Source organism: Pyrgilauda ruficollis, unplaced genomic scaffold, assembly GCF_017590135.1.
Source record: "Pyrgilauda ruficollis isolate IOZ18807 unplaced genomic scaffold, ASM1759013v1 scaffold134, whole genome shotgun sequence".
In the NCBI taxonomy this organism is placed as follows: Eukaryota; Metazoa; Chordata; class Aves; order Passeriformes; family Passeridae; genus Pyrgilauda; species Pyrgilauda ruficollis.
The window spans coordinates 273,045-298,502 of record NW_024511877.1 but is presented as its reverse complement, the minus strand read 5'-3'; the positions used below and the strand labels follow the sequence as shown (position 1 = coordinate 298,502).

Below are 25,458 nucleotides of genomic sequence, written 5' to 3'. Positions count from 1 at the left end.
TGGAAGGTTTCCCTCGGCAGCAGCCCACGGCCAGCAAGGCTGAGCTTTGTGACTAAGTGGGAATACGTGCTGAAAAGCAGTGGATAAAATAAAAAAGCAAAGGAAACATATTGACATGACCAGCATGCATTTTTTATGATAGTAAAACCCTAATTTATAACTGTTACGTAATATGAAAAAATACCTTTTACAGCCTCTGACCTGTTGCTGTACATCACCACCCATTTAGGATGCCTAACACAATTAAAGCTGCTGCACCAGAGTTTAAGAGCTTTCTGTTCTGTGTAGTTAACCAGCCTTGATGAAGTTGTTCGTGGAACACAATATTTGGCTCCAAAGAATACGGATGTCCCAAAGATCCCCCAGTATCTTGTTGGTTTATTCTAAGGAAGGGCTGAGGTTGTGAAGCTTAAAACCTAAGTTTGTATATATGTGTTAACTTGAAGCATCAGAGTTTACATAATTCAAGATACCCAGGCTCTTGACACTTGGCAGAGCATTCCCAATGAATGGGACTGAACCACTTTGAGGAGTTAAATCTTCCAAAGTTAAATACAGAAATAATTTTGGATTACAATCAGCAGCAGTTGCCAGAGGAGAGGCTTCCATGCCATTATCCCCAGCACATGGGAATTACATATTTAAGTCCTCACCAGAGCCTGCATTATCTTGTCATTGTTAGCACACAACGAACTTCAATGTTGCGTTCAACAACTGGAACACTCTCAGAACACTAGGTTGGAATTGACAATGAACAAAGGCTTTTCTCATAGCTGCCCCACGTCAATGGTCAGGATTTATTGCCAAAATGAAAACACAGGCGTGTAAGCATATTATGGGATGAAGCACATACACAGGCTGGCTTAGAGATCCAGGTATTGTCTAGCTATGTACGAGGCACGCACTGTTGAGATGGGCTCTTTGATATTGTATTTAGATTTATATGATCCCCTCACAAATGGATCTAACCCAATAATCTCCACACACCCTGTGAAAAAGGAGGAGGTGCCACCAACCCTACTCCACCGAAACGTTTAATGACTTGCCCCAGGTCACACAGGAAATCTGTGGAGGCAAAGCAGGGAATGGCTCTCCTGGGATCTCTGAAACCCCATCTCAATATTCCTGCCACACTGCCACCCGTCCTCAGCCGTACTTAATACGACTAAATTACTGATGGCAACAAACAGCAGAATCTGACTTTCAGATGAGCTGATTCGCACAATGAGTCAATCCATAACTTTTGTCTCCTCCAGACACTTAGATCGATGGGCTGTATGCCCAGCACGTTATAATAACCCTGAAAAGCTTTTGGCTCAGCCTGCAAACACATTAGCATTAACTTAAATCTGCTGCTTTGTTTACTATACGAGATATCTGCTTGTGCTCTATGCCCGAGCGACACCAATTAAAGAGACCCAAATACAGAGCTCACAGAGCAGTACAAGACTAGAGCTACCCACCAACACAAAATTTACTAAACTTTAAATGGTATTTATTCCTCCAAAGCATTACGGTCTGACAGCCACATTTTTCTTCTCCAGGTCATGGGCTTGTCATGATTTACATTCAGAACCTTCCCCAAAAAGCGATTCAGAAAGCGTTGGGAACTGGCTTCCCTCCCACTGCTTCCGAAATGGATTAACATGACTCCAGCCTTGGATCCACAGGACTACAAATTACAGTGAAGCTACCCTCGATTTAAGCTGCTGGAGAGCACAACAGGAAAATCACCCAGAATTCTGCTTTCAGCTCTTTAAACCCATTCATTACAGAGTCCACAGGGCCACATAGGTACCAGAGTAAATCACTCGGTGGGAGAGGACATCACCAGAAACAAGAGGCTTTTCTTATTTCCTCAGAGGTATAAATGTAGCAGGGCCAGGAGGGGTCTAATTACACTGAGAACACCCAAGCAGCTTTGGAAGTGATAATTTATTGACCATATCACAGTGTAGCTTAGTGCACAGAATGAAAAGACAAGCCAAGGATTGTATGTAGACCACTGAAATGCCCACAGTTTGCCAGGGTAGGCAGACCGATGCAAGCCAACCAAGTAATCTGGCAAAACCCTAAACCAGATTTATAATAGAGCCATACTTGGCTTTTTATTGGGTTTTAGCAAAATAAGAGAAAAGTAAGACTTGAATTTTGTTTCTAAACATTTAGAAACAAGTTTGGGAATGGGTACCTACACAGCCTGCTGAAACCCAGAGTCCCTAATTACCCAGATAGGCAGTTAGGGAGCCGATCCAAAAATCTAGCCAGGTTGGCAGAGTACTTTTTATCAATCTCAGGGGCCACCAGGTGAAGCCCTGGAACACCAGTGCTAACCTGACTAGCATTAGCATTAGCTTAGCCTCTAACTCAAGGAATAACCACCACCCAGTGCCAACCTCTGCGTGGCTCTGCCCTCCTGTAAGCACAGATCCTGGAAATGGCATCGACACACAACGCACCAAAGTCAAACAGAACGGCAGAAGAACTTATTAAAAGTGTTTCCTTGCTCTTCCACACCAGCCCACTCTCCCATCTTGTGCTACCAAAAAAAAGGAAAGGTTTCGGAGTGAAAAGTGCAACAGATTCACAAACACATTTTCCAGCAGCTACAACATCCTACTCTCCAGTGACACCTCCACAAAGCTCAAGCCCAGCTTTGCAGAAAAATGAGGAGAGCAAACAGCAACAGGGGAATTTCACAGACACGACCCCATCCATGCACAGTGACTCATGGCTGCTGAAGCATGTTCTTAGGATGGATTTTCCCTCCTCAACACCCTAACAAAAACAAAAATAGAGGAAAATAACTAAGACTAAAATGGGAGAAATTAATTAACATCTTTGGTATCACCTTTTTTCCTCACCTGTATGAAAACATAGGAAGCTGGGAGCAAAGGCAAAGGTTAAATCAATCTGTCTTTTCAAGAGGTGACACACCCAAGGGCCTTAGTCAAGGCTCCATCCTTGGCTCCTGCACAGTCACAATCTGTGCACTGCTGCCAATGGAGCCTGGAAATCGTTTGGTGGAGCAGCAGACGTGAACAGCCTCTACATTCAGATGCTCAGTATCAGAAATGCTAACTAGTGCTGCTTCATTATATCATGAGGGAAAATTAATAGGAAACAGGATTTAAAATGCATGTCTGATAGCCAGGCTTCTCTAGGAGAAAGAAAGGGAAGGGAGAAAACCTCAGGAACTGGGGACATTTTCCTTCCCCTGAGCCCTCATTCATTCCAAGACAAGAATCAGAAGCCCTGACAATCTCCTCTAGCAACCTCCTCCCATCACATCGAAGGGAAAAATTTTTCTGGACAGCTCTTTACAGAGGATACAGAAAAAAACTGACCAATCTCCCTCTGCCGTTTCTCACCTGAGGACTGCAGAAAGGCAGAGTTTGCAGAGCTGAGGCAAGCCCCCCTTCCATGCAGCTCTTGCACAGATGCAGCAAGAGCACCTGTGCCTTCCAGAGCTACACGCCTGTGGGATGGCACAGAAAATTCTCTCTGCACCCGGCAATACGGACCGGGGCTTCCCACCCGATCCCCTCGTCCGCCTGACACGTTACTTTGGCACAAGGCAGACTTCCTGCTTCTGCTGGGAAACACAAATTTCGATTATATCCCCGCCCGATATTTACATTTTAATAGCTCTACACACAGGACGAGCTCTGCGGTTGCCATTGACAAACACCGATGGGAAACAGAAAAACCACAAAAGCCCACCACCCAAACCACAGCCCGGGCTCTCGGATGGACAGGGACCCGGGGTGACTTACGGCAGTGCTCCTTCCCCAGCGCCGCGTCCCCGCCGTGGGAGCGCCGGTGCCGCCGCAAGCCGCGGCCGCTGCCAGCCGCCCCCCGCCCGTGACAGCCGAGCAGCCCTCCCGGTCCCCTCCCTCCCGGTCCGTCCGAGCTCTCTGGCGGCAGATCTGGCACGGCAGCACGCAGGACGGCACGCAGCCGCTGCTGCCCCCGCCGGGCGGCGGCCGCGGGCGGGACCGGCCGCCCACTCACGGACAGCGGCGGGGCGGAGGCTCCCGGCACGCCGGGGCTCCCGTGGAGGCGGCACCGGCCCCGCGCCGCCCCTCCGGCCCGGGGGAACATGCGGGGGCACCCCGGGATCGGCTCTCACCGCGGGAGGAATGGGGAGCCGCAGCCGCCGAGAGCGAGCGCACGCAGCGCCGTGCTGGCTCCCCCGCTCCGCTCTTCCCCCGGGAATGGACAGGGGGGATATCTGGGGCTGGAGGGTTATGGACAAGCCAAGCACAGGGAAAAGGGGAAACTAAGCAAAGCAGCTGCTTCCAGACGGCTTTGCTGAGCCGCAGCAAATAGTGCTAATTTTGCTTTACTGCTGCATTATCATATACTTCTGGGAGTACAGCTATGCTGTACTATTCCGTGAAATAGTCATGGAATCACCATATGGCTTGGGTTGGAAGGGATCTTCTAGATCATCTCCTTCCAACACCCCTGCCATGGGCAAGGATACTTGCCACTAGACCAGGCATTCCACAAGGCCTGACCACCCTGGCCTTGGAAACTGCCAGGGATGGGGCAGCCACAGCTTCTCTGGGCAGCCTGGTCCTGCCTCTGGCCCCAGCCAGGGCCTCATCACCTGCACAGCCAGGAACTTCTTCCTAATATCCAACACAACTCTGGCCTCTCTCTGCTGACTCCATGCCCTTGTGACAAGTGTCTCTCCAGCTCTCTTGGAGCTCCTTTAGGTACTGGAAGGTCTCCCCAGAGCATTCTCTTCTCCAGGCTGAACAACCTGTTCGAGGTGCAAAGCTGGAGTGAGAAATTAGGTCTAAGCCAGTACTCCAAGGAACATCCAAAGGCAAAACCCTGGAAAAGCAGAGGCTGAGAGAACTAGGGACAGAAGGAAAGGCATTGGGCTGGCGGAGAGCAAACAGCATGTCAGCACCACCAGTGAGACACAGACCCCTGCTGCAACAGCTCCACATGCTGACTCATGTGGACTGACACGCTCAGCAAAGCGCAGGGCACTGGGGCTCAGAAAATACCGTCTGGTTCAAAGATCACAGGTAACACCTCATTCTCCTCCTAGTCTGTCATCACTTCAGCATAGAACAGACAAAGTTTGATGCTTTTACAATATCAGGGCTTCCTCCATAAGGGGAACTTAGAGTGAAGGGCACCAGGTATTTTCCATAGCTGTGCACTATGCCAAAAAAAGCTCAACAATTAAGCACACAAAAACCTTGTAGCGCAAACACATGGATATTGAAGCCTGAATTGTTTCAGCTGCATAAGGTTTAATAATTTTAGTAAGAAAATATTAACCCACACATCAAGAAGAAACAGAAGATAGTCTTTGATGTGCTGCAAAAAATCAGGAGGTCAAGGGTAAAGGGAACAGGAAATATGGAGAAATGCAGAAATAGAAAGAAGCTATTCTGTGAAGCTGTACACATTAGCTCTTGTCAGTGCTGTCTGGAACCAACACTGAGAAAGAGTCAACAGTTCTCAATGCTCCCATTAAAACTCTAAATGAAGTTTTAAAAAATAAAATCCAGCATAACTATCTTAACAGATCTCTTCCTGTACATTCCCTCCCCCCTTCGAATTAATTACACTATGCTTCCACGTCTGACATTAAATGACTAACGTGACCTACAACATCATTCTGAGACCAAGGCAAGCAGTGGCTGTGTGCACAGCCTGATGGGGCTGGCCGCTCTGGACCCTGCAGCACAAAACACACGCCAAGCACAGCACCAAGGAGCTCAGGAATTATGAAAGCTAGGAAATTGCTGCATTGAAATATGTGGCATGAAACATTCATTTGTTTTTCCCCATTCCTGCTTCTCTCGTTTTCCAGATACATCTAAGTTGTTTCATTCATAGCAAAGGCAATCAATAATGCTTTTAGCTCCAACTGCATAAAGAGTTCAGCATAATGCTGCACCCACTCCAAATCTAACCCTTTCTGGAATTACACAGGAGCAAATCCCAAGTGCAAAAGAAACTCTGGAGCAGGCCCAGCACACAGCCATAGAGGAGTATATATGTGTATTTCCAATAAGGAAATACACATATATACCCGTTCATTGGAGCTTTGGGAAGGAAGAGGAAAGCAGCAATATTTCAAGGCTGCTTAGTGAATTGGGTGTCAAAGCAGCTCTTAGCGGGAGCAGGTCATTTCACTAATTAAAGCTGCTCTTCCATGTTTCATTTTCTGACATTTGAGCAGTCCAGTTGCCTTGCCATGGGCAGAATGGAACTGAGCTCAAGCCAGAGGCTGATCACTTGTGACTCAGCTCAAATTAAAAATACACAAATAAAAAGCTAAAGCGACAGGTTACTGCCCAAAGATGCATCCATGTCCACTGAGCTTCAGAAATGCTTTGTCCAATATGGAGCTGAATTATCTTTCTTACCTAGCTAACAAAAAGGAGCAGCCAAAACAACCTGTCATCAACCACCAGAACAAGGAGCTTTCTCCTGCTAGGAATGTTTCAAGGGTTTCACCATTAAATAAGTTCTCTGCACAGCAACAGGCTACTAGAGAAAAATATAATAAAAATACCTCAGAATCACTTTGATCAAGGAATAGGAAGAGGAAAGAAAAAGGAGAGTGCTTATATCCTTGACTTCTGCTTCCAAAACGTAGGAGTTTTGGATGGACACCCATCAGGAAACCTCACACGGCCAAATTAACTAGTGAAGGATGCTGGGGAATCATTTTTTGCTTCAAAGGGTGACTTCAAACAATTGTTCTACACTCTATCCATTTGTTTTTCCACTGTTTGCTTTCCCTTTCCTTCCCCTCAAAGCCTTACTGGTAAAGGAACCTAGCATCATTTAGAGAGCAGGCAAAAGGAAGCTGTCTGGTGCTGGTTCATTTCCAGCGTTATGTCTCCCTAATTAAATTTCTGTGCATCTCTGTTCAGCGTTAGGGCCACAAGTGAAGGAGGTGTCTCCTGCAGTTCAGCCAACCTAAGGCTTTTTTCCAAAGCTCTCAACAGGAACAAGCAGCTTTCCAACAAACCTAACAATTCCCGGGGGAGATGGAACCACAACAGGCAGCCTCCCTCAGCATTCCCAGGGATGACCACACTGTAATCCTTACACACAGACTGGATCTACTCTGCAGTATCCAGAAAAACTGATTCTGATTTTTCCCCTAAGAGAAACTGTAGTCTTATCACATCAATTCCTCCTACAGCCTGTGGAAATCAAAGCTACAGTGTTCACTCACTGAGATAACAAAATTTGCTATAAAGCACAGACTTGGAAAAATCACATTTTTCTTAATTGAGTACAACTTTTCCTCAGGCTTTCACCTACCTCCAAGGGATGCTTACTATCTTCTGGGATCAAACTCACTGCAGAATCCTTTGGAGTGCACCAAGAGCTGCTTACTCATGCACATAGGCCGTTCTCAAGCCAAGTTTATTGAAAATGCTTTTCCCACTGTACCTGAGGAGTGGGAAACTTATTGAAAAAACCATTTTTTTCATAGCTGGAAATCTCCCAGGATAGCTGGGAGACAGTGCGTGGAGGAAAATGAGGAGAGCCTGAAGTCAGAGAGTAAGATGCTGGCAGGAGGCAGTGTGAACAGGGAGGATTTTTATAGTGTCCCCTTCTTCCACTTGAAAATAAAAAGAGTTCTGGGTATTGAGATACATCCCCTCAGCCTACGGATGAATTTGGACTTCTAAACAAAAGCTTCTTGTTAAACAGCAACAATTAGAAACGAAAACAAGCTTTGCACACTATATATTTTAATGGAACCATCCTTGACGTGCAATATGGAGGCGAACTCGTTTCCTGACAGCCTGAGTCAGTCTAATGGACTTGGAAGCCGCAGTTTTTCCACTCCTCCTAATGACTTGTTGCAATGGAGATGAGTGCTCTGCGTACAGCAATGCCATCTTCTGGCACAGTTCCTGTGAGAAAGGCCACTTGCTGAATACCACTGGAAGAAAGCTCCTGTTTCGGGAAAGCAGAGACTCCGGCTCCACAATAAATCTGGAATATTTCCCCTCTCCACTGCACTTGCTGTTGGGCTCTAATTGTTCAAGGGCGTGGAGCGAGGCAGAGGGAGCACACACAGTGTGTGGCTCAAGTGTCTCCTCAAGGCCAAGTGCCAAGTGCAGCGCTGAGAGCGAGCACTGACAGGCTGAAAGCAGGGATGGGTTCAAAGCCCATCCACGGAGGAGTCTGGCAGGAAGGGCAAGCAGTCACCCACAGCCAGCTCTGCACGTCCCTGGGAAAATCAGCAAACACCTCACACGTCTGACTTTTTAACTTCTGTGTTCCCAGACAGAGAATCTATATTAAGCAACAGCAAAGATGGAAAACACGTGCTCTATTTACACTGAGGAAATAAACCGGCTGGCAATCCACAACTTCCTCACCATTCTCATTTGCTCCTGAACAACCTCCGTTTGGCCTGCAGAGGTGGAGTGGGACAGTCTTAGGACAAGATTTCCTACTAAATTCAACACCTATGCTTCTTTTTTTCTCCCCCAAAGTTTGCAAGGTTCATGCTACAAGTATGTATTGAGAGTACAGATTTCAGACTGAGAAAAATCAGATCTTAGGTGGTTCTAGTCTGAAAAAAATACCTGAGGAGAAACAACGCCGTGGAATTCCTATCTGCTGTGTCATCTGGTACCAAAATTCCTCCCTGGGAATCAGATACACTGCAGAGGTGCTAACCTGGCAGTCTCAGCCAAAACAGCCCATGCTCTGCTGCTTCTAAGATCCCCACAGCAGTGGGGTGATGACCAGCCAATTGCAGTCAATTCCTTTTCCTCTCTTCATTTCATTCTGCAACTCATCCCAAAATCTAAAAAAATTACTTAGCGACACCTATAAAACACCAATATCATTTTCACTCAACCACTGAAAAAATAATTAAAGGAATTTGGTTTTGTGACTGAAGTCAGCCATGCTGGTTCTCAGGTATGCACTCATTTTAAAAGTACCCCTTCACATAGTTATCCAATAAAAGAAGAATCTTTTTAAAATGTTTACACTTTCATGTAGCAGAAAGATATTTTGGGCTGCTATTTGTCGACAGTCAGACAAAGCCAAAATTGTTCTGCTTTCTTTTCCAGTTGCTTTGATGCCTTCCATTGTTTTTCCTTTGCTTCTTTCCCACTGTCAGTTTTGTTTACCTCTTCTCTCTCCCATGAATCTTTCAATTCCCATAAAAAGGGGCCTTCCCCAATTTCCCTGTACAAAAATTATCCCCTTTTGCTATTGCTCTAAGTTAAATGCCGTTTTTACAGAGGACCCCCTCTGTGAAGAGTATTGCCTTGCTCAATGCTTGTAATTTATCTCTTAACAAATGGTTTGGGGAAAAAAAAAAAAAAAAAAAAAAAAGCAACCAGAAAACATCCATTTTAGAGAAAATTTTACCAGTTACTTTTTCAAGAAGAGTTACATAGCTTTTGGACTTGAAAGCGGATACATGACAAATATCACCAAAATGGTTTTCTGAGCCCTTCAAGTCCTAGGTTTCTGCCTTATACTGGTGAACAAGTTAACTGGCTGTCACATCAAAGGTGTCGTTTTTTAAAATCCAAACCTTTCAATCTGAGTTTCCAGAGGTGATGCCCACAAAACCCAGGTTTGTTTTAGTATCAGTTTTAAAAGAACAGCCACTTTGGCAAACCAGACTGTCAGAATCTGGCAGCATCTTGTCCTGGCATGACTCAAGGCTGTGCCCTGACAAAAACACCTTCCAAACCACACTGCTAAAGCATTAGAAGGAAATAAGAGGAAGAAAGCCAGCTTTGGAGCCATCAGAGCTGCTCTAGGAGATGCCTGAATAATTTGAACATTAAAGTTGCATCTTAGGAAAATGTGTATGGGAAATGTCTGTCTGGAATGAATTCTTAGGTGACCAATAAAGAGAAAGCTCTGAGTAAACTGCTTCCCATAACAAGCTGTGTCTAGATGCTCTCATTCCCACACATTCCCATTAGACCAAGGTCAGCAGTTACAGATATGCTCCATTCCCTCAACAATCCTTGCTAGTTGATAACAATTCACTATCAGAAATTTTATGTCTCATCTTTGACAATTTTGAACGTGCCCAGAGGAAAATGCTTTCATCAGGCTCTCTGCTGACATTTTGGCTGGAAGAAGGGACACATGTATGGAGGCCTGGCCTACAGCTCAAGTGCAGTTTTCAAAAGCTATTTTGATTTATCTGGTAGACCATTCTATAAAAAACAGCCAGGCAGGCACTTCCAAGAAAACAACACCATTACTGGAAATATCTTTGGTCAAATAGAACTTACCCTCTGGACACTTTTACATAACAACCACCAGCACTGGCCCAATATATGTAGTAAATGGAACAAACAGGCAACCACAGTCACCCAAAACACGAGGCTGAAGAGCTGACATAGTCAGGTTTGGGTTTAAGGCCCTTTAAGCCAAGCATCCTGTTTATTTCTCCCTCTGTGGGGGAAACCAGTCATTCAAAATAATATTGCTTGGGACTTGCTGCCCAAATTCTCAGTCACTGCCTGATTTTGCTTTTTAAGAGTATTTGAATGCTGAGGTTTTGCAATCATCAAGCAACACAGCCAATAGCACAGTTATGTCTAGAAAATACACAAAAGCCTTAGAATCAGCAATACCCCCAGCAGGGCAATCAGTATGAAAATGGTGCTACTGACATTTCGGAAGCTGTGTATTTATTTTTCTTAAAAAGCTATAAATAACTAGCTTAAAGCTGCTCCAGTATCTCAGTTATTGATGCATTAATACATAGGAAACCAGGATGAAAAGCTCAATTTTTTTTTTTGATCTTACCATTCTATCTCACCAGCGGTGCCTTGGAGCTAACCACACTTCCAACACAGCTGTGCCTGCAAGTGGATGATAATCCAGCAGGGCGATTCCAGAGGTGAGGAATACAAACTGTCATGCCTGGGTGCCGGTGTTTGAAAGCAAAAGCTATATGCTTACCTCAGCTCTAGCAACTTCCTTCCATGTGAGCAAAGAGCAGGCTGCCTGACAAGCCTTTGCAGAGACATGGGAAATCCAGGTCTGGTCTCCAATAGTTTTAAATTCATCCTCTCACAAGGTAAAAAAAAAAAAAAAAATTACCAGCAATGAAGAACATGTTGCTAATTCCAAGATCTCATTATCTGAGAGTTCTTGCCATACAGGTCTATTAACATGTCCAACCTTTGCTGGCTCTGGCAAACCTACAGTAAACAAAGACTTCCGATACCCAACATATAAAAAAGCTTAGGAACTACAAAACAAATTGAATTAAAAAGCACTTTGGGCCCAGGGAAATAATTCTGCAGCTCAGTGGCTGAACACAGTGGGTATTTTCCTGCTGGGTTATCTCTTCAGAGGCTGTCCAGCTGCACAAAGCAGGGAATCTTGCACAGGGCTCTTGACCCAGTGCAGAGGTTTAACTGCAGTCCTTCCTTGGCAGGGGCATTTAAAAAGCTGAGGAAGGCACAGAGGACAGGGTAAACACATTTGTACACAGGATATCTGAAATGCGAACGCTGTTCAAATATTTGGCTAGTTACAGGACTTTTCTCCTCAAGTTCATGCATCTGGGTAAACACGAGCATTTCCCATGTCCACTGGTGTCCAAATTCCTCATCAGCAATCCCAACAATGTAAATTTGGAGTCGGAAGTGAAATATTTGTCGTGTCAAGTAACACACAGCAGCAACAGTGTGTTTGTGTCCAGCAGCACAGCCAGACAGTGGGCTCTGATGGCAACACCCAGGCTGGCAGTCCCTTTGTTTGTTTGTTTTAATAGTTGTAGGGGGATTTTTCCTCATATTCAGGGTAACACCAAATGGTCTTGAATCTCTGCACTCTGAAAATCAAGTAAAGCCACGCAGGGCAGCTCTGTGGAGCTTACATTTGGGGTCACAGGTGTTGCAGCTGTGGCTCCACACCACGTTTCAGAGCTGCTTTGAGGCTGTTTTCTGTGGAACAGGAGCTCGATGCCAGCTGAGCAGAGCACTTGTCAGGTAAAAGAGGATTACTGGATGTTCCTTGCTCAAGAAGGCGAGACACGAGTGCTCATGGCAGGGAATCATCACTGATGACAACTCATCTCAAAAACCCGAGACGGGCTTCTTAATATTTTCTTTTTTTATTTTAAACTGACACAGCTGCTGATCTGCCCTTTAAAAACTGACTTTTCCTGTATCTCCCATGGGTGACACAGACAAATAAAAAGCTGCCTAAATCAAGCCACGAGTAAGTTTCCCTGCAGCTTTCACTTAGACTTAGGGAACAGAAGATACCCATCTTTCCTGATGCCTTTTCCAACTGTTGTGGCCGCCAGTGTGACATTTTCACATGAGTTTTCCAGCTTCACAGCAGAATAACTTTTCAGTCTGATGACTGAACCAATACATCTAGATGCAACAGTGCTTTCACTTTTGCCAGAATCCTTAACAGAGATATTTAGTCACAAGCAAGAGATACAATTACACTTGCACAGGTTTTCCGTCCACAGGAGGGATAGGAAATCAGCGCAAAATGCCAAGTGCAAATCCTTGTCCAGTGTGTTCGTGTTACAAGAGAAGAATTTCTCCAAATGTCTACTGATTTTGATATGCTTGTTTATGTTCATCTGAATTTGCTACTCATAGTGCATAAATTATATAAATTATACATTAAATGGGCTCTGAGTGAAACACACCATCATTAACATAATTAAAAATGCAAGAGAAGTGTTACCTTTTATAGTTATTCCGTGGCTTCCACTGGATCTTAAGTATAAAAAAGTCAATGGCTCAGCTGTCATAATCTATGTTACCATGGTAAGTGTTCTGCCATACATAATTCCATCTGCCTACAAACAGGGACCAAAAATACATATTTGTGTCATCTCTAAAGGAGAAGGTTTTATTTTTCACTCCCATATCAAAGAAAACACATCTATATTGGTAACTGCATTTAGGTCAGGGTTATTTTGTGACAAGTACAGTCAATATGCCAATTACAGATAGCAAGAGTTTAAGAAACGTTCTAGAAACCACCCATTTCTAGTAAGGAATTTTCACTGTCTTTGATTTCTCAATACTTACTTTTCCTGCTCTAATCCTTTCAGCTTCCTACAATATGAAAATGTTTCTTTTGAATGTACCTTAAGCCAGTATTTTCATATTTTTTGCTTCCAGATAAGTGTGTCATAATGTGCTATTCTAGCTATCTCACTGGAAAAATAAATCAGGGCGGGTCACTGCAATTTCTTTACCAAGTCTGTGATAGATATGCTGCCTAGTAGGTCTTGAAAAACACATATTGCCACGGCAAAAGGACATCATGGAAACCTTCAACTATCTTTCAACAAAAATTCTCTTTGGAATAAGACTTGAAATAGCCTTTTTTACAACACTGGACATTCCACAGGTGAGCAGCAGTGTCAAGTACAAAATAATTTCTCTTGGGAATTGTTTAACAAAGACAGTGTGTATTCTGCCACAATGAGCCACCGGGCACTTACAGATTAATTCCTCACGTTGCATGTGCAAGCCATAGAAACCCCATTTAAAACCCACCTGAACAAAAAACCAAGACAAAATGGGTATTGATACAGTATTATCACCCCAGCCCCTTGCACACATTCAGTTTACATCAAGACGTGTGTTGCAACATCAGCTCACTTATTCCAAACAACCCTTGGCAGTGCGTTCCAGAAGTAGAACTTAACTAAAAAGTATTAAAACCCTGCTCTTTACGCAGACCTGGAGTTGGCTGCCCTGAAGTGAATACAATTCTGCAGAAGCAGCAAAGTCTAAATAAGGGATTTCAAGCTGTAGCTGAAACTAAGGTGACCAGCTCCCTCAAACCTTTGTGGAATAGCAGCAGGACTGGGCAGACTATTGCTTTATGCTCTGGGGTTGGTTTGTCATAGCAGCAGTGCCAGAGGGCTCACTAGGAGCTTGTTTTTACAAAACATGGCATTTCCAGGATTCCGGATTGATGGGTCATAATTAGGATCACGGTCACCGTGACATTCCATTACTCATTTTTAAAAACCCACAGCGTTGCTCAGCAATTTTCTCCGAAATGAATCTCTGATCTGCAAAACCCCTTGACGAAAAGGGAAAGGGAAATCACGGATGCAATACAGCCATCCTCTGAGGGGAAACTGTTGCAGGGAGGAGAGGAGCACGCTGCACTCATACACCCCACAAAGCTCAGTGCCACAGCTCCCACAGGCACCACTCAAATTAAAGCTCCATGGGACAGCAGCAGGAGAGACTGGCTTTGCTCAGCTTCCCGATGCCTCAAAGGACAGATCCTTGGAGAGGCTTGAATAACTTGCCCTGCAGAAAGGAAAAGGTGAGCAGCTGCCCTTCAGACGTGTGGGAGGCAGCTCCAGGTGAAGGTCTAGGTCTGTGTGCACCCTCCAAAAGAGGCACAGCCAGAAGCAGGCTGGCAGGTGCACAGAATACCAAACTAAGTTTAGTCACAGTGAAAGGCTGTGCCAGGTCACGTTACGGATGGCCAGAGCTTTCTTCCACCCCCAGCACCGCTCTCAGAGATGCCAAGGTTTGCTGCTCACCTCTGCACTGAATCATCAGCAATCAGGTGTTTTTAAAAATACCATGGCAAAGGACGCCCCGGGTTTGTCAAGTGAAGCAATGAAGGGTTTCGTCAAGGGAGCAGCGACAGCTTAGCTCAAGCATGAGTGCCAAGAGCAGTGCCAGTCTGGGGGATGAGAGGTCACCACTCATTAGCCCATGCTGAGTATGTAATTGATTAAGTAATTCCCTGCTATAAAAATAGAGCACCAACTGATTTTCTGCAATGCCTGCACCTCGTACCAAATCTCACCACCACCACCTCCAAAACCTGTCACACAAAACGCTTTGATATAGATTTCATACACATTTGCTTTACTAAATATAGACTCCCCTCTTCGAGCTGAACAAACAGAAGGGGAACTGGCAGCAACTGGAGCCAAAAGGAGTTTTGCAGAGGTAATTTTACTTCTATATATTTATACCCGACTCTTCTGGCTCCCTGCTTGCCCTGACTTACCCACCTGTCATTTTGAGAACCACAAGGCTTTACCCTTTTTCTTTTTAGTGTCACTTAAGATCACCTGTTCTTCTCACCTCCTTTTTTAAAATAAATCATTTTCTCCAATTGCATCCTTACAATAAAAACTTTAAAAACAAGTTTCTTGTTTGGGCCTTTTGCTTGCTTCAGCCAGCGATCCATTTTGGTGATTAATACAAAGCCAAGGTTTGCTGAATATGAAATTCCCCCTCTAATGGTGAAGTGGCACACGTAACAGCTTACTATTCCTGTAACAGGAATGGGATGAGTGTTCAGATAGCAGGAATCTGGGCTCCTGCTCCAAAGACCTTCCTAAGCCATGCTGACCATTTGCAAACAAATACACACGAAATCTGTCAACTCAAAACAGGCCATTGTGAAACTTTCAGCCTCAAATTTGCACATTGCTTATGCAAGGCTTGCACCCAGCAGGTAGAAAGTCTATTATCCATTGCTTTCAGCACTCTGTGACCCCTGGGAACAGCCTGTTCTTCCTCTCAGTAAAGGCTGAAGAAGGTTGTGCTGACACTCGCTCGGCATGGGGGGTAAAAATAGGACTGCAGTGGCATCTTTTTTATCAATTATTGTCATCTGACAAATCATGTGTGCTCTTGGTCCCTCATAAAGAGCCACAGTCAGAAAAATTCAAGCCAGATTCTGGAGTTTCAGCTCTACATTCTGGTTTTCAGGTACTTCCCAACAGTGCCCATACCAAAAAAAAAAAAAAAGCTTAAAATTTTTTGGAACATCCTCCTTGTCAAATACCAGCCAGCCAGGAGAGAGCAGAAAATGCACACACCAAGACAACAAAGAAACCAGCAGGGATGCCAGGTAGAGCATTTCCAGTGCAAGCCTCCAACTGCGACAGAAATAGCCTCATTAAAGGGCAGGTTCAGATACAAGGAGCTATTTATAGGCAATCTAAGACTAAATGATTAGTGACACGCTCTGGATCTAAAAATTCCCAGAGTTTACAGTGTTACAGGAGCTGCACATGCAGCATGTGATGCCCCTGAGTGCAAACCCACGGGCTTTGGCTCCTGTGCACCGACCAGCTGCTGCTCCCGGCAGGAACTAAAACCATCCTGAACCGAGGCCAGGCTATTCACATCCAGCCCGAGCAAGTCCGAGTTTTCCCGTTCCCAGAAAGCTCCTGAAAGCCGCCACGAGAGTTCCACCGCTGCCCAAGGCCTGCCAGCTCTGCCACCCACGCCGGGCACAGATCAGAGGGAAGGGCAGCCTCCATCAGCCAGCGCCGCTGGAGCCCGGCGCACATTCCCGGGCCCAGCGGCAGCTGGGGGCCACGGGTCACTGGCTGCTGGCAGCCATCCCGCACCCAGAGCGGGGGGAAAGCCAGATTTTAGGAAGATGGAACTGCAAACAAAAACGTCTCTGAGCACACTGGCAGAGCCTACAAAGGACACTTCAGAAGGGTTCTGCTCGTGGGATCCGAGAGCCGGTTACTGGCTCGGATCACATACCAAGCACTCCACAATTAATCGCAAAGTTTATTTTTTCCTCTTGGAGTTGCATGTGTGGGAGTGCATTCGCGGAGAGGGGGTGGTTGTGCTGTTTTTAACCCAAACATTTTAGGTACAAGCTATTTGTGATGGTACGGAGGAGCTGTAAAACGCTAACTGCCCTCGGTTTGCTATTTTCTGAATATACACATCGAGATACATAAATAATCTAGAATTACTTTTTTTTTTTTCCCCTTAAGAAAAACAGGGACAACAACATTTAGAAAGAGTGCAGAAGATGAATGAGGTCTGGACACCCTCCATCTTTTCAGAGGTAAGCTCATAAAACAACACTTCACCCTCTGACCCGACATGAACGACAAGGGTATTTACAGCAGCGTGTCACCCGCTCGAACCCAGCCAGTCCGAATGCTTGAAATGCATTCCCATCCATCAGATGCCTGTAAGCATCCCATGAGCTCCAAGTCCTCTAACAGGGCTTATGCCAGGACCTCTCACAACTTTTGGAAGATTGACAGGACTTTAGGTTGCACACCATTCCCTCACCTGAATCTGTGCCACACACATGCCACATGCTGCTCTTGGCAAAGTCTGTTTTCTACCTCAAAAACATCACCTTCAAACACCCAGATCATCTTAATAAACAAAGCTCAAATGAAGCAAGGGATGCATTTCATAAAGCTTCTCACCAGTTTTCACTGAGCACAGCTGTAATGCCGAAGGAAACACACAGGTTGTGGGAGCTCGCCTTGGCTCTAAGTGGCCAAAGCAGCGCTCAGCGAGAGCCCTGGGACAGACAGGTCAGCGGCTCCACCTCCTGCAGCTGTACCTTCATTTGCACCAGCAGAACCAAACCCAAAGAGCTAACACGGCAAACACCCAGCATGCCGGGCAGGGGGATGCTGCTGAATGAATCCTTGATTCCTCTAATGTAGGAAGTCTGAACCGCCCCATGATATACTGTGCTCCTGCTCCTCTTTAGGATCAGTCAAGTTCTGCCGGTAAATCAAAATGCTTCCAGACCAGATGGCCCAACCAAACAAAAAAATACAATGAGGTAAATAACAAAACTGCATAAGCAAAGACAACAAATAATACCCCTGTAACCCTTTTTCTGTCCAGGATTACTTCTGGCACTTGTAGTGAGCAGAGTGCAGCTTTTGGTCCTGAAGCTCTTAAGAAGAAACTTTATCAGTCAGATGCACACCAGCAAACAATGGATGTGGGATAGAACCCTCTTCTCCCACCCAAGTTCATACATCTCTGGTGGGTAATGAACAACCATTTCTAGCTCACACTCCCCTCCCCTGTCCCTAAATACTTTTATTTTTTGAATACAGGTACATCTTGAAGCCTGCATCCTGCTGGACACCACAGTTGTTTCTGTGTTCCCAGCTGACTCACCATCCCAGTAAGGACAACCAGGCACTTCAGAAAGAAGGATGAAAGGGGAAGGACAGACAGCCATCAGAACAGAACATATTGTGTTTTCCCCACTCTGTTAGTCAATTCCTTATTAACACCCAGCCAGGAGGATTCTACAACCCATTTCCCTGTTTACAGACCGAGAACAACCCTCTGTAGTTTCTCAGGTGGCCTCACGCAAGCAGGTCACCCCAAAATAGTACTTCAATACAAGAACAGTATATGTTTGTTGCAGCGTAGGACAGCAAAAAGCCCTGCAGTAACTTCACAAAAGTCTCGCCTCTACAGGCAACAAAGCTGCAGACATGAAGAGCAACAGGCTGTGTTTCCAGCAGACATGTGCAGTGACCGGCATGGAAAAACTCAACAAGCGTTTTGAGTCTTTTGGACAGCGTGGGCATTTTTGTGCGTTTTCAGGCCTTTTATTTACTCAGAAGAAGCAGAACTCAGTCAGCATTTAACAGCTTAATGAGCAAATCCTCTAGGTCAGGAGGTGGGCAGTCGCTGCTTTTTATCAAAGCAACCTGTGCTATTTGTTCCCTACCCCACCCCAGTGCACCCCAACCAGAAGCAATGGCCACAGCCTCACCACAGTCCCCACAACATGGCGGGCAGCTCCCTCCCCACACGACAGGGTGAGCGGCTCTCACCCTACGTGACATGGCCAGCAGCCCCCTCCACCACAACCTGATGGCAGACAGCCCCATGCCACACAAAAAAATGACGGGAAGCCTCCTCCCCACACAACAAATGGCAGACAGTGGGCCCCCACACAAAATGGTGGGCAGCCCCACACAAAATGGCGGTCAGCCCCTCTGCCCCCCACACAAAATGGCTGACAGCCCCACTGCCCCCACACAAAATGGCGGACAGCCCCTCTGCCCCCACACAAAATGGCGGACAGCCCCTCTGCCCCCCACACAAAATGGCGGACAGCCCCTCTGCCCCCCACACAAAATGGCGGACAGCCCCTCTGCCCCCCACACAAAATGGCGGACAGCCCCTCTGCCCCCCACACAAAATGGCGGACAGCCCCTCTGCCCCCCACACAAAATGGCGGACAGCCCCTCTGCCCCCCACACAAAATGGCGGACAGCCCCACACAAAATGGCGGTCAGCCCCTCTGCCCCCCACACAAAATGGCGGACAGCCCCTCTGCCCCCCACACAAAAAAAGGCGGGAAGCTCCTGAGGCAAATGGGAATTGTTTTAAGAAAGCATCAAGTTTTGGTCCATAAAGTACAAAATCTGAATATCAACAGGCAAAAGTAAGCCTTCAATAACTTTATCAAGTATAAATTTTGTAAGGGAGGGAAAAACACCAGGGAAAAAGAAAAAGAGGGGGAAAAAAAGAAAAAGAGGGGAGGGGAAAAAAAGAAGATAAAAGAGAAAAAAAAGATGGGGAAAAAGAGGAAAAAAAAACGAAAAAAGAGGAAAAAAGAGAAAAAAGGAGGGAAAAAAAGGGAAAAAAAGAGGGGAAAAAAGAGGAAAAAGGACAAAATAGAAGCACAACAAAAAAAATAAGGAAAACATGGAAAAAAAACTCCCAAAGAAATTAAAAATACTTCAAAAATAGAAAACCACCCTCACAAAATAACAAAAAGGAAAAAAACAAAAAAAAAAAAGCAAAAAAAAAATAAAAAAACCTCTACTCTTCCCTGAGGGTATAATCCATGTAAAACAGAATACCTGCCAACAAACTCCACATCCCTCACGCAGAAACAAAGCAGAACCGACACACAAAAATCAGCACCAAATGACAATCCTCACTTCAACCTGCTCCCTCAGCACTTCTACCAAAAATAAACATTAAAAATAAGCCACTAAAAGCCGGAGCGAGCCCCTACCTGCGCCTCCCAGGAGGAGCGCTGCAGCCCCACTGAGGCGGCGCCGGCTTCTGGAAGCTTCCAGCGGCAGGTGCTGCCAATGTGGTAACGAGGCCCTGGCCAAGGAGCAGCAGCTGCTGAACCTCACGGAGCCCTTTGAAACTCACCAGCCCATCCACTGCTCCTCTTATAAACTTTAATTTAGTCTGAAAACCCACCTGGAACCCGCTTTTCTTTCTGCTTTTTTTTTTTTTTTTTTTTTTTTGCTTTTCCCAACTTTATCAGCAAAAGCCACAGAAGGCCTAACTGGAATATGAATTGAAAACTTTCAATTCTTCCCTTCCACTATAGGTTAGAACCTTTTGCTAGCACAAACAGGGTTTTCATGGAAGGGAATGCATTAATTCTATTAGTTTACAATGCTTGGTGCTTGGTTTTGCAACCCAAATAACACCATAGCACGGTAATTTTGATAAGCTGTCTCATTTGCGCCCTAACTGTAATTACTTTTTCCTACATTAGGCCACATCCATTATGCAGCAGGATCATTATGTTTTCTATTCCATCATTTCAGTTCACGGGGAAGATATTTTCTAGCAGCCTTTTCCCTTGGATATGGCAGGCAGGGATGGGTGGAATGGAAATGTTCAGTTTGATGGATGCTGGCTTTACCCCGTGCCTTGCCACCCAAGAGAGTGCTTCACTAGGCTGATTTTTACATCAGTTCTAGTTCCCAACAAATTACTTCTAATTCCTTAGGGTGGCAGAAGGTAAAATAAAAAATAAGCTCAAATCAAACTCAAGTTCAAATAAACCTTGAAAATTTGGATATCGAACAAGGCAAATTTTTGAAATTATGGAACTAGAATCAGCACCAGCAAAGACATGGAGGTGAACAACATGCTGTCCAAGGCAAAGACAGGCTGGGAGAGGCATTGGCCTAAATCACCCATGAAAGAGAAGCTTAAAATATCCTCAAGTCTTGCCAAGTGTTAGTAGGGGACAAAGTACATCCCGCAGTAGGGAAAAACCTGGGCAGTGGATTAGAAAAGGCAGGAGCAAAGCACAGCAGCTGCAGATGAACAGTCATTGTGGTGTGAGCAGCCTCTAAGACTGCAGTAGGATGCAAGCTTTCGGGGGAAAAAAAAATATCAAAGAGAGTATAAAAGAAGCAAAATTCAGCAGTTACAGAGAAACTCCTTGAGGAAAGAAAACAAAAATAAGAAAATTGGTTCCTGCAGTCCCACACCGATTGAGGGAGAGATTTCTGTCAAGCTCTAGGAGCAGATTTCATACTGACTAACAGACATCTATTAAGAGTTCATATAAGCTGACAAGCTGGAAAACTGTAGGATTTGAAATGAGTTGGATGGATTCACAACATAGGGCCCTTTAGCCACAGGAATATCCCTGGAGAAGCAGAATGCCAGGAGCTCTGCTCTGCATCTTCCCATGTCCACTCCAGCACTGCTCATCAGGACACGATGGTGTTCTCTCTCCTGTTTTAGTTCTTAGTCCAAACCCAAGTTTGGAATCCCAAAAATATCCACATCCTTTTGGATTTACAAATAAATCCAACCCTATTTTGGAGAGAGGAGAGGAGAGGAGAGGAGAGGAAAGGCAAGGCATGGCATGGCATGGCATGGCATCCAGGCCTTATCGGAAGAGGAAAAGAGGAAAAGGAGGACATCCAGGCAGACAGATGCCATACCAAAAGAAAATTAGACAGAATAAAGGGATTTAAGGGGGATCAATAAAGCATGCCCACAGGACAATTACCATGTACATTGCTCCATGATAAGGAACTCCACCAGAGATCAGTTAAATGACTCTGGAAGACACTCCTGCACACTTTCTTTCCATATCAGATAATGGGTTAGGATCATTGATTCATTCCTGCGTGCTCAGAAGTGCAGCAGCAGAGCAGTACCCGAGTGCTACCATGTTCCCATGCAAGATGCTGTTTGGTTTGCAAATTTTATTCAAGTGAGTGCATTTTTTATTGTGAGAAGTGTTTAAATTTCTTTTTGGCAAGTGCAGCACTGACAACTAAAAGAAAGGGAAAACAATGGAAATAGTTCACTTTACTGCTGCTAACAGAAACAACCTCCTATTCCAAACACAAGGGTCTCCATCATGTAGTTTACAACAGCTTGGTCTTTTGTACAGTACACTCTTGATCAAGCTTTGTATAACAAATATCACTGGTAGCTTGACTGCAGTACCTTAAGCCCAATGTAAATGTAATAACACAGGTGTTTCAGGTAAAATGCAGCTCTTGCTAAAACAGTTTCACAGATGTAAACATTATCCTTAGTTCTGCAAGTACCCTCAATATATATTTCAAATAAAGGACGCATTTGCAGATGTCTTGGATGGACTGAAAGACATGGTAAAAACTCCACAAATACCAATTTGTTTCAAACAGCTTCTTCAGCGAGTCTTGCTCTCAGGCTGCAAGCCAGGACTAACCTCAAGGATCTCCCAAAGGTACCCATGTAACGGGAATTCAGCACGTTGCCAACATCAATTTCCATTCAGCACGATCACAACAAGTGCAATGTGATAACCGAAGCCAGTACAACAGTTTCAGACAGACACGTTCACTTCCCTTCTGTTTGCACTCTTCTCCCCTCCTAAGGATGCAGGAAATGCTTGGTGAAGTGGGAGGCCGGTAGTGATTTATAGGAAAACAGATGGAATTCTGCCAGTGCTGTGCTCTTTACCTTGGTCTGAAGCGGCTTTGGGAATTTATCCATGGAGTTTCCCACTCCTGTGAAGGTCACCCAATAAGCTGTGTGTATGATGTCTTATTGAAGGGCAGCAAGAATTTAAATAAATAAATAAATGAATGAACACCAGACTGTACCCCAGCCGTAGTTCAGAGAAACATGAGCGATGAGTCACTCCTTTTTAAATGCAATTAAAAATAATTCTAAACATAGAGTGGACAAAATGCAGAGGAAGACAGCAAAACAACCACAGTAGTCAATTTTTTAATGACTAATTTCTGCCTACTAGTTCAGGACGCTCGTTTCTTCCTCATGCAAAATGAATAACCCCGTGAGAGGCCAATTCAGAACGCTCCGGAGAACGCAGCAGTCTGGGCTTGCTGCTGGACGTGCAGCAATAAATAATTGGTAACCTTGTGTTTCCCAGCTGCTGAGGAGCAAAGCGAAGGTCTGAAACAAGGAGGATCCTGGAAGGGGAGCTGTCTCCAAAGGACTTGGTCACTGCTTGGAAGGATACTGCTTACCTGGGCTCAGGGAGCACACAGACTAAGCCAGAGGCAAGGAGAAGCCAGCTCCAATGAGGATCCCCAGTCCTTGGGGTCCTCATCACCAACTCTTTCCTCCACTACCTGGAGCTTCTTTTCCATCCTCAGCCCTTCTCACCCATCCTGCTGATCTCACCTACTACAGGATCCAATAAACCGGAGTGATCCTCGCCGGTCATTCACCCTCCTTAAACCAAACTTCAGAACTAAAACCACTTTTTCTTCTGGTTTACAGCGGGGAACAGAACAGGAAGTGCCAAAATGCTCGGGTCGAGGGGGCAGCTGTTCTTGTGCCATTTGCAGCCGCAGTCATCAGCACACCCACACAAAGGCCTTTTTGCTGGAGCTGCCCAGCCCAAACTTCCGGCGTGTAAGGGGACTGACAAGTTTAAATATTCCCCCAAACTCTCGGATGTCTGTCCCAACTCCAGACTCCTGAGATTTCCTCATCAACGCTACCACCGGTGAAAATGGGAGGGGGGGAAAAAAAAGAGTAGGATGGGATTTCTATTTGGATTTATGTTTGAGTACATACATACTACGCTAATCTGATTACGCACTGGGAATCCTCCTTCACAACAGCTTTTCCTGTATTAACCTTATTTTCTTTATTAATAACCGCCGTAACATTAGAGCCTTGGCAGGAACGCGCAAACTGAACGCACGGGCAGCGCATCCCTCCATTCCTGCCTCTCCCATTTCCAGGAGGCACCAAGGGCTCAGGGAACGAACCCCGCAGACACCCAGCAGCAGCTCGGCCTCACCGACCGCCAAACAACTCCAGCGACCAACTTCGCCATTCCAAATGGAAATTAATGCAGCAGCCGCCGCTAAGAGCGGAGCTCCCGCCCGGCGCGGGGAGAGATGCGAGCGGAAAAGCGTTGCATGCAGCAGGAGCGGGAGCAGCCTCTGGGAAACTGCAGCATTAGGTTAATTAAGATTTTATTCATGCCTTCGGAGCCGCGCTGCCACGGCGGCGATGCAGCACGACGCTGCACCACTGTGAAGTTACACACGCGTGCCTGCGCTCCCCTCCGCGTGTGGCGGTGCGGGCACACCTGCGCAGGTGTTGCCTGCCACGGTTTCGGGATAGGGATGGGATTTGTGGCTTTGCTATGGAAGCGGGTTTTTTATTGAACAGAACAGAAACCATCCCCGGCTGCACCATCCACCTGCCCACCTCGAAACTCGCACCCCTGCCTCCCGCGCCCCTCCGCATCCCGCGGGCTGCATCCCCCCCTCTCCCCGCTCCGCTCGGGAGATGCCGCCCCCCGCCCCGGGAGCACCCACCTGGCGAAGGCGAGGCGGGCCGGCGGGGGGCGAGGGGCCGCCTCCCGGCGCGGGGGGCGCGGGCGAAGCCATCTTCGGCTCCTTCCCGCCGCCGCCCGCCTCCTCTCAGCCCCCCGCGGCCGCCACCATGCCGGGGACCCGCGGGTGACCTTCGCGGCCGCTGCGGCGCGGGCCGGTGCGGGGGTGGGGGCGCGGGGGGTGCGGGAGGCAGCGGCCGCGCTCCCGATGGATGAGCTCACGGACACATCGGCGGCTGCCGGCGGGCGGCGCGGGAGGAGGACCCGCCTCGTCCCCCCCCTCCCCCGACACACACACACACACACACAGCCCCGGTACACCCCAGCCCGCACACACACACACACACACACGGCTCCGGCACGTCTGCCCGCCACCCATCCACACACGCCCCACGCGTGCTGAACCCGCGGGGGTTTTTGTTTTAAATGGCAGCGGAGGGCTGCGCCTTCCCCCTCCGGCTGCGGGGGTCAAAAGGCAGGGATAAAGGCGGTTGTAGAGAAACGCGGGGATCTCAGCTGTGACCGTCCTCATATCCCACCTTCCGCTCGCAGGGTTTTAAATCCCCGAGTGCCCTTTGGACGTTGTCTGGGAGGATAATGAATGAGGGGGAATTCTTCCCTGCTGCCGACATTCAAATCTTTTAAGGCCAGGGGGAACCCTATAATCAGCGAGCCTGATCTCCCACATATGACAAGAATTTCTGGGAATACAATTTCCCTGGAAAACAAACCCCAAACAGCTGGTGAAGCTACAATATGCACATCAGGAAAGCGATTTAAAACAACAAAGTTAAGATAAATTCATTCCATCCCTAGGCAAGTGGTTCCAATGATTAACGACACTAATTTATCCCCGAATTTCAACCACTACACCCCTGCCTCCCTTTCTGCCAAGGAAACCTTCACTCACTCACATTTAAATGTGGCACCGTGTCACAAATCCTCACCAAAATTCCTGTCTCCTTAACAGAGCAATCTGCTATTAAAACAAATGATCCCCTTATTCAGCAGAGAATGAATTTGCTGCTTCACTCAAGTTCCTTTCCAAAAATAGCTTGTTCTTTAGCACGAGGTGTTGGAAAGCTGCTAATCAACATT

The 25,458-nt window shown here is 46.3% G+C and overlaps 1 protein-coding gene across 2 annotated transcripts in view; it reads right to left on the bottom strand.

The window, feature by feature from the left end:
- ANK2 (ankyrin 2) overlaps positions 1-24,564 on the bottom strand; it is a 274,403-nt gene extending 249,839 nt beyond the window's left edge. Inside the window, exon 1 of one of the 2 annotated variants that reach the window (XM_041459280.1) lies at positions 24,344-24,564. In XM_041459280.1, the coding sequence (XP_041315214.1) occupies positions 24,344-24,415 (72 nt within the window). In that variant the 5' untranslated portion in view covers positions 24,416-24,564. Of the gene's footprint in view, positions 1-3,776; positions 3,988-24,343 lie in introns of those variants that run through there. The other variant, XM_041459285.1, reaches the window with a different exon arrangement.
- Between the last annotated feature and the right edge of the window lie 894 nt (positions 24,565-25,458).